This window comes from Lissotriton vulgaris, chromosome 6, assembly GCF_964263255.1.
Source record: "Lissotriton vulgaris chromosome 6, aLisVul1.2, whole genome shotgun sequence".
In the NCBI taxonomy this organism is placed as follows: domain Eukaryota; kingdom Metazoa; phylum Chordata; class Amphibia; order Caudata; family Salamandridae; genus Lissotriton; species Lissotriton vulgaris.
In genome coordinates, this window is record NC_141694.1 from 1,482,125,170 (window position 1) to 1,482,139,856 (window position 14,687).

Genomic DNA, 14,687 nt, shown 5'->3' on the forward strand with positions numbered 1-14,687 from the left:
GAATTATGATCTTTGCCGCTGGATGGCCCGGGCCGCCCTAAGCACTGCATCCAAGTCACGGAAATGGAAGAATTTCTCTAGCATTGGTCGAGGAGGGGCACCAGGTGGGGGCCAGCATGCTGGAACACAATGAGCCCTTTTGATAGAAAAGAACGCTATCTGGTCTGCGCTGAAAGTGAAAGATTTAGTTCATGTTTTCATGTATCCCACTGGGTCTGCCCCTTCAATTCCTTCTTGAAGCCCAAGTACACGGATATTGCATTGCCATGAGCGGCTTTCTAGATCAATGATATGCTCTTACATGGTCGTCATGCGACCTAAGAGAGTTTGCAGCGTCTCCTGTTGTGCTTTGACTGAGGCTTGAATGGGGGCAATTAGCTTCTCATCATCCAATACTTTGTCCGGCAATTTGCGGTGGTTGTCGTGAAGGAGACGAATGTCCATTGTCAGGGTGCACAGCTGCTCTTCCATGGATACTCAGAAGTGCTCAATAGCCGCCCGTACCATATCTAATTTATCCGAGAGGGATAGGTCAGACGCTGCTGCATATTTATTAGATATTTACAACAAGGGGTGGTGAGGGACAGAGTCTCTGAATTAAACAGAATACTCTCACCCAGTCAAGAGATCAGGGCTAGATCCAACACCGTTTTTTAGCTCACTGCACCATCCCAGTTTCAGAACCTGGCTGTATGCAAATTAGTCTGTTCCTGTCCCAGTGCATGATGGGAACAGGGCAAACCAAACTACAAAAGCCAATTCTTACACTGGGAAGGAAACAAGCTACCGGGGACCGGTTTCTGGCATTTCAGCCTCTTCGGCCCGGCTTGCTTGAATCCTGATGGTGCAATGAGCAAGGGACTCACATCTGAGTATACCCTTCTACGCTTAGGGTGGACAAAAATATTTACAACAAGGGGTGGTGAGGGACAGAGTCTCTGAATTAAACAGAATACTCTCACCCAGTCAAGAGATCAGGGCTAGATCCAACACCGTTTTTTAGCTCACTGCACCATCCCAGTTTCAGAACCTGGCTGTATGCAAATTAGTCTGTTCCTGTCCCAGTGCATGATGGGAACAGGGCAAACCAAACTACAAAAGCCAATTCTTACACTGGGAAGGAAACAAGCTACCGGGGACCGGTTTCTGGCATTTCAGCCTCTTCGGCCCGGCTTGCTTGAATCCTGATGGTGCAATGAGCAAGGGACTCACATCTGAGTATACCCTTCCACGCTTAGGGTGGACAAAAATATTTACAACAAGGGGTGGTGAGGGACAGAGTCTCTGAATTAAACAGAATACTCTCACCCAGTCAAGAGATCAGGGCTAGATCCAACACCGTTTTTTAGCTCACTGCACCATCCCAGTTTCAGAACCTGGCTGTATGCAAATTAGTCTGTTCCTGTCCCAGTGCATGATGGGAACAGGGCAAACCAAACTACAAAAGCCAATTCTTACACTGGGAAGGAAACAAGCTACCGGGGACCGGTTTCTGGCATTTCAGCCTCTTCGGCCCGGCTTGCTTGAATCCTGATGGTGCAATGAGCAAGGGACTCACATCTGAGTATACCCTTCCACGCTTAGGGTGGACAAAAATATTTACAACAAGGGGTGGTGAGGGACAGAGTCTCTGAATTAAACAGAATACTCTCACCCAGTCAAGAGATCAGGGCTAGATCCAACACCGTTTTTTAGCTCACTGCACCATCCCAGTTTCAGAACCTGGCTGTATGCAAATTAGTCTGTTCCTGTCCCAGTGCATGATGGGAACAGGGCAAACCAAACTACAAAAGCCAATTCTTACACTGGGAAGGAAACAAGCTACCGGGGACCGGTTTCTGGCATTTCAGCCTCTTCGGCCCGGCTTGCTTGAATCCTGATGGTGCAATGAGCAAGGGACTCACATCTGAGTATACCCTTCCACGCTTAGGGTGGACAAAAATATTTACAACAAGGGGTGGTGAGGGACAGAGTCTCTGAATTAAACAGAATACTCTCACCCAGTCAAGAGATCAGGGCTAGATCCAACACCGTTTTTTAGCTCACTGCACCATCCCAGTTTCAGAACCTGGCTGTATGCAAATTAGTCTGTTCCTGTCCCAGTGCATGATGGGAACAGGGCAAACCAAACTACAAAAGCCAATTCTTACACTGGGAAGGAAACAAGCTACCGGGGACCGGTTTCTGGCATTTCAGCCTCTTCGGCCCGGCTTGCTTGAATCCTGATGGTGCAATGAGCAAGGGACTCACATCTGAGTATACCCTTCCACGCTTAGGGTGGACAAAAATATTTACAACAAGGGGTGGTGAGGGACAGAGTCTCTGAATTAAACAGAATACTCTCACCCAGTCAAGAGATCAGGGCTAGATCCAACACCGTTTTTTAGCTCACTGCACCATCCCAGTTTCAGAACCTGGCTGTATGCAAATTAGTCTGTTCCTGTCCCAGTGCATGATGGGAACAGGGCAAACCAAACTACAAAAGCCAATTCTTACACTGGGAAGGAAACAAGCTACCGGGGACCGGTTTCTGGCATTTCAGCCTCTTCGGCCCGGCTTGCTTGAATCCTGATGGTGCAATGAGCAAGGGACTCACATCTGAGTATACCCTTCCACGCTTAGGGTGGACAAAAATATTTACAACAAGGGGTGGTGAGGGACAGAGTCTCTGAATTAAACAGAATACTCTCACCCAGTCAAGAGATCAGGGCTAGATCCAACACCGTTTTTTAGCTCACTGCACCATCCCAGTTTCAGAACCTGGCTGTATGCAAATTAGTCTGTTCCTGTCCCAGTGCATGATGGGAACAGGGCAAACCAAACTACAAAAGCCAATTCTTACACTGGGAAGGAAACAAGCTACCGGGGACCGGTTTCTGGCATTTCAGCCTCTTCGGCCCGGCTTGCTTGAATCCTGATGGTGCAATGAGCAAGGGACTCACATCTGAGTATACCCTTCCACGCTTAGGGTGGACAAAAATATTTACAACAAGGGGTGGTGAGGGACAGAGTCTCTGAATTAAACAGAATACTCTCACCCAGTCAAGAGATCAGGGCTAGATCCAACACCGTTTTTTAGCTCACTGCACCATCCCAGTTTCAGAACCTGGCTGTATGCAAATTAGTCTGTTCCTGTCCCAGTGCATGATGGGAACAGGGCAAACCAAACTACAAAAGCCAATTCTTACACTGGGAAGGAAACAAGCTACCGGTTTCTGGCATTTCAGCCTCTTCGGCCCGGCTTGCTTGAATCCTGATGGTGCAATGAGCAAGGGACTCACATCTGAGTATACCCTTCCACGCTTAGGGTGGACAAAAATATTTACAACAAGGGGTGGTGAGGGACAGAGTCTCTGAATTAAACAGAATACTCTCACCCAGTCAAGAGATCAGGGCTAGATCCAACACCGTTTTTTAGCTCACTGCACCATCCCAGTTTCAGAACCTGGCTGTATGCAAATTAGTCTGTTCCTGTCCCAGTGCATGATGGGAACAGGGCAAACCAAACTACAAAAGCCAATTCTTACACTGGGAAGGAAACAAGCTACCGGGGACCGGTTTCTGGCATTTCAGCCTCTTCGGCCCGGCTTGCTTGAATCCTGATGGTGCAATGAGCAAGGGACTCACATCTGAGTATACCCTTCCACGCTTAGGGTGGACAAAAATATTTACAACAAGGGGTGGTGAGGGACAGAGTCTCTGAATTAAACAGAATACTCTCACCCAGTCAAGAGATCAGGGCTAGATCCAACACCGTTTTTTAGCTCACTGCACCATCCCAGTTTCAGAACCTGGCTGTATGCAAATTAGTCTGTTCCTGTCCCAGTGCATGATGGGAACAGGGCAAACCAAACTACAAAAGCCAATTCTTACACTGGGAAGGAAACAAGCTACCGGTTTCTGGCATTTCAGCCTCTTCGGCCCGGCTTGCTTGAATCCTGATGGTGCAATGAGCAAGGGACTCACATCTGAGTATACCCTTCCACGCTTAGGGTGGACAAAAATATTTACAACAAGGGGTGGTGAGGGACAGAGTCTCTGAATTAAACAGAATACTCTCACCCAGTCAAGAGATCAGGGCTAGATCCAACACCGTTTTTTAGCTCACTGCACCATCCCAGTTTCAGAACCTGGCTGTATGCAAATTAGTCTGTTCCTGTCCCAGTGCATGATGGGAACAGGGCAAACCAAACTACAAAAGCCAATTCTTACACTGGGAAGGAAACAAGCTACCGGGGACCGGTTTCTGGCATTTCAGCCTCTTCGGCCCGGCTTGCTTGAATCCTGATGGTGCAATGAGCAAGGGACTCACATCTGAGTATACCCTTCCACGCTTAGGGTGGACAAAAATATTTACAACAAGGGGTGGTGAGGGACAGAGTCTCTGAATTAAACAGAATACTCTCACCCAGTCAAGAGATCAGGGCTAGATCCAACACCGTTTTTTAGCTCACTGCACCATCCCAGTTTCAGAACCTGGCTGTATGCAAATTAGTCTGTTCCTGTCCCAGTGCATGATGGGAACAGGGCAAACCAAACTACAAAAGCCAATTCTTACACTGGGAAGGAAACAAGCTACCGGGGACCGGTTTCTGGCATTTCAGCCTCTTCGGCCCGGCTTGCTTGAATCCTGATGGTGCAATGAGCAAGGGACTCACATCTGAGTATACCCTTCCACGCTTAGGGTGGACAAAAATATTTACAACAAGGGGTGGTGAGGGACAGAGTCTCTGAATTAAACAGAATACTCTCACCCAGTCAAGAGATCAGGGCTAGATCCAACACCGTTTTTTAGCTCACTGCACCATCCCAGTTTCAGAACCTGGCTGTATGCAAATTAGTCTGTTCCTGTCCCAGTGCATGATGGGAACAGGGCAAACCAAACTACAAAAGCCAATTCTTACACTGGGAAGGAAACAAGCTACCGGGGACCGGTTTCTGGCATTTCAGCCTCTTCGGCCCGGCTTGCTTGAATCCTGATGGTGCAATGAGCAAGGGACTCACATCTGAGTATACCCTTCCACGCTTAGGGTGGACAAAAATATTTACAACAAGGGGTGGTGAGGGACAGAGTCTCTGAATTAAACAGAATACTCTCACCCAGTCAAGAGATCAGGGCTAGATCCAACACCGTTTTTTAGCTCACTGCACCATCCCAGTTTCAGAACCTGGCTGTATGCAAATTAGTCTGTTCCTGTCCCAGTGCATGATGGGAACAGGGCAAACCAAACTACAAAAGCCAATTCTTACACTGGGAAGGAAACAAGCTACCGGGGACCGGTTTCTGGCATTTCAGCCTCTTCAGCCCGGCTTGCTTGAATCCTGATGGTGCAATGAGCAAGGGACTCACATCTGAGTATACCCTTCCACGCTTAGGGTGGACAAAAATATTTACAACAAGGGGTGGTGAGGGACAGAGTCTCTGAATTAAACAGAATACTCTCACCCAGTCAAGAGATCAGGGCTAGATCCAACACCGTTTTTTAGCTCACTGCACCATCCCAGTTTCAGAACCTGGCTGTATGCAAATTAGTCTGTTCCAGTCCCAGTGCATGATGGGAACAGGGCAAACCAAACTACAAAAGCCAATTCTTACACTGGGAAGGAAACAAGCTACCGGGGACCGGTTTCTGGCATTTCAGCCTCTTCGGCCCGGCTTGCTTGAATCCTGATGGTGCAATGAGCAAGGGACTCACATCTGAGTATACCCTTCCACGCTTAGGGTGGACAAAAATATTTACAACAAGGGGTGGTGAGGGACAGAGTCTCTGAATTAAACAGAATACTCTCACCCAGTCAAGAGATCAGGGCTAGATCCAACACCGTTTTTTAGCTCACTGCACCATCCCAGTTTCAGAACCTGGCTGTATGCAAATTAGTCTGTTCCTGTCCCAGTGCATGATGGGAACAGGGCAAACCAAACTACAAAAGCCAATTCTTACACTGGGAAGGAAACAAGCTACCGGGGACCGGTTTCTGGCATTTCAGCCTCTTCGGCCCGGCTTGCTTGAATCCTGATGGTGCAATGAGCAAGGGACTCACATCTGAGTATACCCTTCCACGCTTAGGGTGGACAAAAATATTTACAACAAGGGGTGGTGAGGGACAGAGTCTCTGAATTAAACAGAATACTCTCACCCAGTCAAGAGATCAGGGCTAGATCCAACACCGTTTTTTAGCTCACTGCACCATCCCAGTTTCAGAACCTGGCTGTATGCAAATTAGTCTGTTCCTGTCCCAGTGCATGATGGGAACAGGGCAAACCAAACTACAAAAGCCAATTCTTACACTGGGAAGGAAACAAGCTACCGGGGACCGGTTTCTGGCATTTCAGCCTCTTCGGCCCGGCTTGCTTGAATCCTGATGGTGCAATGAGCAAGGGACTCACATCTGAGTATACCCTTCCACGCTTAGGGTGGACAAAAATATTTACAACAAGGGGTGGTGAGGGACAGAGTCTCTGAATTAAACAGAATACTCTCACCCAGTCAAGAGATCAGGGCTAGATCCAACACCGTTTTTTAGCTCACTGCACCATCCCAGTTTCAGAACCTGGCTGTATGCAAATTAGTCTGTTCCTGTCCCAGTGCATGATGGGAACAGGGCAAACCAAACTACAAAAGCCAGAAACCGGTCCCCGGTAGCTTGGCTCCTTTCTGGTAAAGAATTGGCTTGGTAGTTTAGTCTGCCCTGTTCCCATGATGCACTGGGCCAGGGTTAGACTGATTTGCATATAGCCAGGTTCTGAGCTGGGATGGGGCAGTGAGATAAATAACGGTGATGGATCAAGCCCTGATCTTTGGACTGGGTAAGAGTGGTCTGCTCAATTCAGACACTCTGTTCATCACCACCCCCTTTTGTAAATCGATTTTGGCCACTATAGGTGTGGCAGGGTATACTCAGACATGAGTCCCTTTCTCACTGCTCCATCAGGATTCAAGCAAGCCGGGCCGAAGAGGCTGAAATGCCAGAAACCGGTCCCCGGTAGCTTGGCTCCTTTCTGGTAAAGAATTGGCTTGGTAGTTTAGTCTGCCCTGTTCCCATGATGCACTGGGCCAGGGACAGACTGATTTGCATATAGCCAGGTTCTGAGCTGGGATGGGGCAGTGAGATAAATAACGGTGATGGATCAAGCCCTGATCTTTGGACTGGGTAAGAGTGGTCTGCTCAATTCAGACACTCTGTTCATCACCACCCCCTTTTGTAAATCGATTTTGGCCACTATAGGTGTGGCAGGGTATACTCAGACATGAGTCCCTTTCTCACTGCTCCATCAGGATTCAAGCAAGCCGGGCCGAAGAGGCTGTAATGCCAGAAACCGGTCCCCGGTAGCTTGGCTCCTTTCTGGTAAAGAATTGGCTTGGTAGTTTAGTCTGCCCTGTTCCCATGATGCACTGGGCCAGGGACAGACTGATTTGCATATAGCCAGGTTCTGAGCTGGGATGGGGCAGTGAGATAAATAACGGTGATGGATCAAGCCCTGATCCTTGGACTGGGTAAGAGTGGTCTGCTCAATTCAGACACTCTGTTCATCACCACCCCCTTTTGTAAATCGATTTTGGCCACTATAGGTGTGGCAGGGTATACTCAGACATGAGTCCCTTTCTCACTGCTTCATCAGGATTCAAGCAAGCCGGGCCGAAGAGGCTGAAATGCCAGGAACCGGTCCCCGGTAGCTTGGCTCCTTTCTGGTAAAGAATTGGCTTGGTAGTTTAGTCTGCCCTGTTCCCATGATGCACTGGGCCAGGGACAGACTGATTTGCATATAGCCAGGTTCTGAGCTGGGATGGGGCAGTGAGATAAATAACGGTGATGGATCAAGCCCTGATCTTTGGACTGGGTAAGAGTGGTCTGCTCAATTCAGACACTCTGTTCATCACCACCCCCTTTTGTAAATCGATTTTGGCCACTATAGGTGTGGCAGGGTATACTCAGACATGAGTCCCTTTCTCACTGCTCCATCAGGATTCAAGCAAGCCGGGCCGAAGAGGCTGTAATGCCAGAAACCGGTCCCTGGTAGCTTGGCTCCTTTCTGGTAAAGAATTGGCTTGGTAGTTTAGTCTGCCCTGTTCCCATGATGCACTGGGCCAGGGACAGACTGATTTGCATATAGCCAGGTTCTGAGCTGGGATGGGGCAGTGAGATAAATAACGGTGATGGATCAAGCCCTGATCTTTGGACTGGGTAAGAGTGGTCTGCTCAATTCAGACACTCTGTTCATCACCACCCCCTTTTGTAAATCGATTTTGGCCACTATAGGTGTGGCAGGGTATACTCAGACATGAGTCCCTTTCTCACTGCTCCATCAGGATTCAAGCAAGCCGGGCCGAAGAGGCTGAAATGCCAGAAACCGGTCCCCGGTAGCTTGGCTCCTTTCTGGTAAAGAATTGGCTTGGTAGTTTAGTCTGCCCTGTTCCCATGATGCACTGGGCCAGGGACAGACTGATTTGCATATAGCCAGGTTCTGAGCTGGGATGGGGCAGTGAGATAAATAACGGTGATGGATCAAGCCCTGATCTTTGGACTGGGTAAGAGTGGTCTGCTCAATTCAGACACTCTGTTCATCACCACCCCCTTTTGTAAATCGATTTTGGCCACTATAGGTGTGGCAGGGTATACTCAGACATGAGTCCCTTTCTCACTGCTCCATCAGGATTCAAGCAAGCCGGGCCGAAGAGGCTGAAATGCCAGAAACCGGTCCCCGGTAGCTTGGCTCCTTTCTGGTAAAGAATTGGCTTGGTAGTTTAGTCTGCCCTGTTCCCATGATGCACTGGGCCAGGGACAGACTGATTTGCATATAGCCAGGTTCTGAGCTGGGATGGGGCAGTGAGATAAATAACGGTGATGGATCAAGCCCTGATCTTTGGACTGGGTAAGAGTGGTCTGCTCAATTCAGACACTCTGTTCATCACCACCCCCTTTTGTAAATCGATTTTGGCCACTATAGGTGTGGCAGGGTATACTCAGACATGAGTCCCTTTCTCACTGCTCCATCAGGATTCAAGCAAGCCGGGCCGAAGAGGCTGAAATGCCAGAAACCGGTCCCCGGTAGCTTGGCTCCTTTCTGGTAAAGAATTGGCTTGGTAGTTTAGTCTGCCCTGTTCCCATGATGCACTGGGCCAGGGACAGACTGATTTGCATATAGCCAGGTTCTGAGCTGGGATGGGGCAGTGAGATAAATAACGGTGATGGATCAAGCCCTGATCTTTGGACTGGGTAAGAGTGGTCTGCTCAATTCAGACACTCTGTTCATCACCACCCCCTTTTGTAAATCGATTTTGGCCACTATAGGTGTGGCAGGGTATACTCAGACATGAGTCCCTTTCTCACTGCTCCATCAGGATTCAAGCAAGCCGGGCCGAAGAGGCTGAAATGCCAGAAACCGGTCCCCGGTAGCTTGGCTCCTTTCTGGTAAAGAATTGGCTTGGTAGTTTAGTCTGCCCTGTTCCCATGATGCACTGGGCCAGGGACAGACTGATTTGCATATAGCCAGGTTCTGAGCTGGGATGGGGCAGTGAGATAAATAACGGTGATGGATCAAGCCCTGATCTTTGGACTGGGTAAGAGTGGTCTGCTCAATTCAGACACTCTGTTCATCACCACCCCCTTTTGTAAATCGATTTTGGCCACTATAGGTGTGGCAGGGTATACTCAGACATGAGTCCCTTTCTCACTGCTCCATCAGGATTCAAGCAAGCCGGGCCGAAGAGGCTGAAATGCCAGAAACCGGTCCCCGGTAGCTTGGCTCCTTTCTGGTAAAGAATTGGCTTGGTAGTTTAGTCTGCCCTGTTCCCATGATGCACTGGGCCAGGGACAGACTGATTTGCATATAGCCAGGTTCTGAGCTGGGATGGGGCAGTGAGATAAATAACGGTGATGGATCAAGCCCTGATCTTTGGACTGGGTAAGAGTGGTCTGCTCAATTCAGACACTCTGTTCATCACCACCCCCTTTTGTAAATCGATTTTGGCCACTATAGGTGTGGCAGGGTATACTCAGACATGAGTCCCTTTCTCACTGCTCCATCAGGATTCAAGCAAGCCGGGCCGAAGAGGCTGAAATGCCAGAAACCGGTCCCCGGTAGCTTGGCTCCTTTCTGGTAAAGAATTGGCTTGGTAGTTTAGTCTGCCCTGTTCCCATGATGCACTGGGCCAGGGACAGACTGATTTGCATATAGCCAGGTTCTGAGCTGGGATGGGGCAGTGAGATAAATAACGGTGATGGATCAAGCCCTGATCTTTGGACTGGGTAAGAGTGGTCTGCTCAATTCAGACACTCTGTTCATCACCACCCCCTTTTGTAAAGCATATTTATTAGAGGATGCTGATTTTGCACCCATGGGAGCGTTTAGTGTAGTCCCCTGCATCGCGGTATTCGCTGCGGCTCTCGGCTTCCCCACTGTGTCGATTGTAGCAATGCATGGTTGCCAGGGCACTATGTGGGCTCTTGTAGAGCGCTGCTTTGCCTCTGGTTGGTGTGGCCCACTATTGATGGATCTGATAGTCGTTGAGGGGATCGCTGCCGCGTATGGCGAGGAGATGCCACAGAAAGGCAGGCAAGGAGGGCATTTTAGTAGAGCGCAGCAGGGGGCCCACCCCAGTCAGTCCAGTATCACTTTTTCGGCCTACGAGCCAACCTGGTATTGAATTTGAAGCGATGTTAGGGCTGCTGCTGGGCGTGCGGGAAAAGGGGGCCAGGCGGGTATGTGCTGGGCACTCAGGCGGCCCACCAGCTGCACCCAACCTAGTTGTGCCGCTTCCGTGGATCCACCGGGCACACTCTGCGCAGCCGCCCCTAATGGCGGTTGCGCCCTATGCGCCTGTGACCCCCTGTCACCAACGCGCCGTTCCTGCATGCTGCTGGTAACTGTTTGTCTGGACTCGCAGGAACCAGAACCTCGGAATCAAGCTGGGGAGCCCCATCGCCTTTACTAGTTAGAGCTCCATCACTTTCCAGGCGTGGCACTCTGCGTGGCTCCCGCAGGGTTGCTGTCCATTTTTTTCCTTGAGGCAGGGTGCCAGGACCTCACGCACGTTACGGACCCGCTGGACCGCGGGGTGCCGCCAGTCAGCACGCTGGGGTCAGGCGTGTCCAGGAGCCACCACCTCTTGGAGGGTCACTGCCGCTCTGTTCTGTGGGTCAAGGTCTTCGCTGTATTGACCCCGCCAAGGGCCTGTGGCTGCCGCTGGTTGCGATGGTGCAAGGCGGTAGAAGGGTGGAAAGGTGGCTGGACTGCAATAATTAATGAGGTACTGTAAACTGTGCCTGTAGCTGTACACCCACCGGCACTCCACTCCACACGGGGAACACTGACCCAGGGCCTACCGCACTCCTCTCGCTAATGCAGATCTTGATGGCGGGTAGGCACCATTTTAGGGTCAGGCATGGCCGTTCACAGCAGCTGCCATTGGCGGGAGCCACAATCTTGGGGCTGGGAGCCTCCCACTTCCCGCAAACCTGGTTGGGGAATGCAGGATACGTCTCCGTTATACTTGGAGCATGTGGCCAGAATCCGGGACATTAATCACCGGCGCCGGGCTGGGACAGTAGAGCTGAGTGCGGCAGCTGGAATGTCGCTGAGCATCGGCGCCCCGAGAGCCAGTCCGGTGGGGGCCTTCGCTGGGCTCCAAAGTTCCCGGAGTATCCTGCGTCGCCTTCCGGCACTCAGGTGAGGGGCCAAGGCAGTCGTGGTTGCGAGGGTATTGTGGCTTGGCAGGAGCGGGGGCCTCCGCTCATCAGTTCGAACTCAGGTCCTTGTAGTGTGGCCCAATGTCCAGTAAAATTAGCACGAGGGGGGTCTCAGTGCCTCGCCGTCACCCCTGGGTACATTTGGGGTGATGTGGAGCCCATTGCAGGATCCCCGTGAGTCGGCGGGAGCTCAATCGCTGGGGTGTGGGTGCCGATGGAGGGCGGGTGCCATCTTGTACCTGGAGCCTTTTCTTGTATTGAGCGGCAGTTAATGGAAACATCGGCTCCGGAGCAGGGTTTAGGTCCATCACCAGGTTCCGCCTGCATTCCGGGGTCGGTGGGTATATTTGCCAACTAGTTGGACGCGATGGGAAGGGCGAGTTTTGTGCCCGTTCACGGAGCGTTAACAGGTAGCGTCGGCCATCGCAGCCTGCTTGGCAACGCCCACTTCACACACTTACACATAACCATGAAAACAATCTAGGGTATTCAGCATTTCCTCCTTTTGGAATGCACTGCCCACCATACTAAACACCAGCAAAGTCCTCCTTTCTGAATTCCTAAATAAGGGAGCTATATCCAAGCCCATGTTCTAAAATCTGTAAGCATGAGCCAGCTCATTCTTCACTGCTTTCAAAAAAGCCAAAATGTAGCAACAGTGTCTCTGTCATGGTAACCCACACAATTTTCATTTATGACAGTAAAACACCAAAGACAACTTCCAAATCCACAGGACATTCGGAACCTGGCAACTTCATCAATAATTAGAACACTGCTAGACTATCAGTGGCAGAGGAGTAGAGCCAAGATGCTACTAGAGTGACATTCTGCATTATACGTCCATACAACATGACATAACAAAACATGTAATAACTGCACTAAAAGAATTACCTTCAACATCGACCTCCCCAAAGGGATTAATTTCTGCCACATCAGAATCTCCAAATGGGTTTAAACTTGAATTGTCCATCTCTTGCTCCCCCTCATCCAGAAAATGAAGCTTGTTGATGAGCTCTGGAAACACACGAAAATACACGTTCAGCAGGGCAAACAAAGGCCATGTGCATTTGTTCCACTAACCAAGTGTTTGTCCAGTCCAACCAGCGATAAACTGCAACCCTCCCCTCAAAAGAGTATGATCACAATATCAACCGTATATAGAAATGTAATATGTAGTACATCAACCGTTTCAAAAGTAAGTAGTCCAGGTTTTCCATCGGAACTCGAAGTTTGTACTTAATGACACCCTTCTTATGATAAGATGCAACTCTATAGGAATCAACTTATCAAATGATTATGTGTGGATGGGAGCTCAGTTTGATTTAGTACGGTGGGGTTGTGACATAAGATAAAAATAGCACCTTAAAAGTTGCATTTCATTACTTTTTAGTTTTTATGGGCAAGACACTGGTAACGTTAGTCAACTGTGTCTCCATTTCAACTTCTCTCTCTCCCGATATATATATATATATATATATCAGACATAAATATATATTATATATGGACAAAGGTATATACATGTCTCTAGATATATATATATATATATATATATATATATATATATATATATGTATATATACTTTCTGTGCATTTATATTTATGAGCACACAAACGTGCATAATTATATACCGTTTGTACGCTGAAGAGGAACCAATTACTGTCATTTTGTTTCCCACACAATCTCTTCTTCACATTTTGAGCCACAGAACAATGATTGCATTGGTCATTATCAGATTTTCTGACTACAACGAATAGAAATTATGTTTCTGCTTCCTTGTAGTGAAAATATATCAGTGTCTGGATAAAATCAAATCTTAAGAAAATTGTTTTCCAAACTACCTATTAAGTTGGATGTACTACAAATTACCGAAGACTGCACTGATGAGAAAGCACAAAGACAACTGACAAGTGAATACAAGCAGAAGTGAGAAGGGAACAGGTCACAGTAAACACAGACATTGAGAAACAGAAAGAAAAGAGGAAAGCTCATAGACCTTCAGAGGTACTGGCTGATTTAGCTGAAGGCATATTTGCTTGCTTTATGCAGTCATCGTGATCTTCATCTAAGCTGCTCAGAGCATTCAACTGGTTTACAATTTCTGTAAACAGAAACCAGTCAAGACAACTATAAGGTTATATCATTACAGAAACTGGAAGAAGCAGCATGCTGGTTCTACAGTGGGAAAATGATACACAGAAGGAGAAAGACTTAAGGATAAGGAGGGGAAGAGGAGGCACTTACTGTTAATTTAGGAGTACATCTACACAAAAAAGACACTTCACTTTATGGAGCAGCATTATAAAGATCAGCAGTCTTAATATTGTGACAAACTGACCATGCGTAAATCCTTTAACAAATATCTCTATGCGAGGAGCATTAGCTTTTGTGCAAAATTACACACATGCTATGTGGCCCGACATGCTATTCTGAAAGCAAAGCCAACATTAAATAAATATCTCAATTTCACAGAAGATTACAGTATTCAGTCAGTAAGATCTTCATTAGACAGTTTGATTTCAAGTCATGCATGTTATATAGCGGTAAATGTTTTCCTGGTAAAGGAAATGATAGAAGTGGCAACTAAAATGACGCATTATACTTATCTATTGAGAAATACACACCTTCTACAATTCAGAATGCATAAATATGTAAATTTGTCAATGCTTCTCAGGAGTATTCTTGTTGCTCCTTGTGAATTTCAATAAGGTCAATACATTTGGAAATCTGTTACTAAGGTAGGTGTAGCCCAGGCAGAGCAAATTTCTATGTTTATGAATCAGGCCTTAAGTGTACATTTGATGTGAAGTATCTCAAGGGACTTACCACTACGCAAAAGATACAGAGGAGGGATTCAGATCAGTTAGGAATTAGCATAACACATTTTCTCAAGTGTTTACTAAAAATAAAATGTTGCCGCCAAGTGATGGTTTCAAAAACAAAATAGAATAATCTTCACTTTGCAGCCAATAAATTGAAGCTATTCTTTCCTCAGTGCCTT

General features: G+C 48.1%; 1 protein-coding gene across 6 annotated transcripts in view; it reads right to left on the reverse strand.

Moving 5' to 3' along the window:
- EHBP1 (EH domain binding protein 1) overlaps positions 1-14,687 on the reverse strand; it is a 1,903,610-nt gene that overhangs the window by 1,226,951 nt on the left and 661,972 nt on the right. For 3 of the 6 annotated variants that reach the window (XM_086927630.1, XM_086927632.1, XM_086927629.1), the window contains exons 7-8: positions 13,683-13,787; positions 12,580-12,702 (exon numbers count right to left, since the gene is read on the reverse strand). In XM_086927630.1, coding sequence (XP_086783756.1) covers positions 12,580-12,702; positions 13,683-13,787 — 228 coding nt within the window. The remainder of the gene's footprint in view (positions 1-12,579; positions 12,703-13,682; positions 13,788-14,687) is intronic. The other 3 variants (XM_086927633.1, XM_086927634.1, XM_086927631.1) reach the window with 1 other exon arrangement.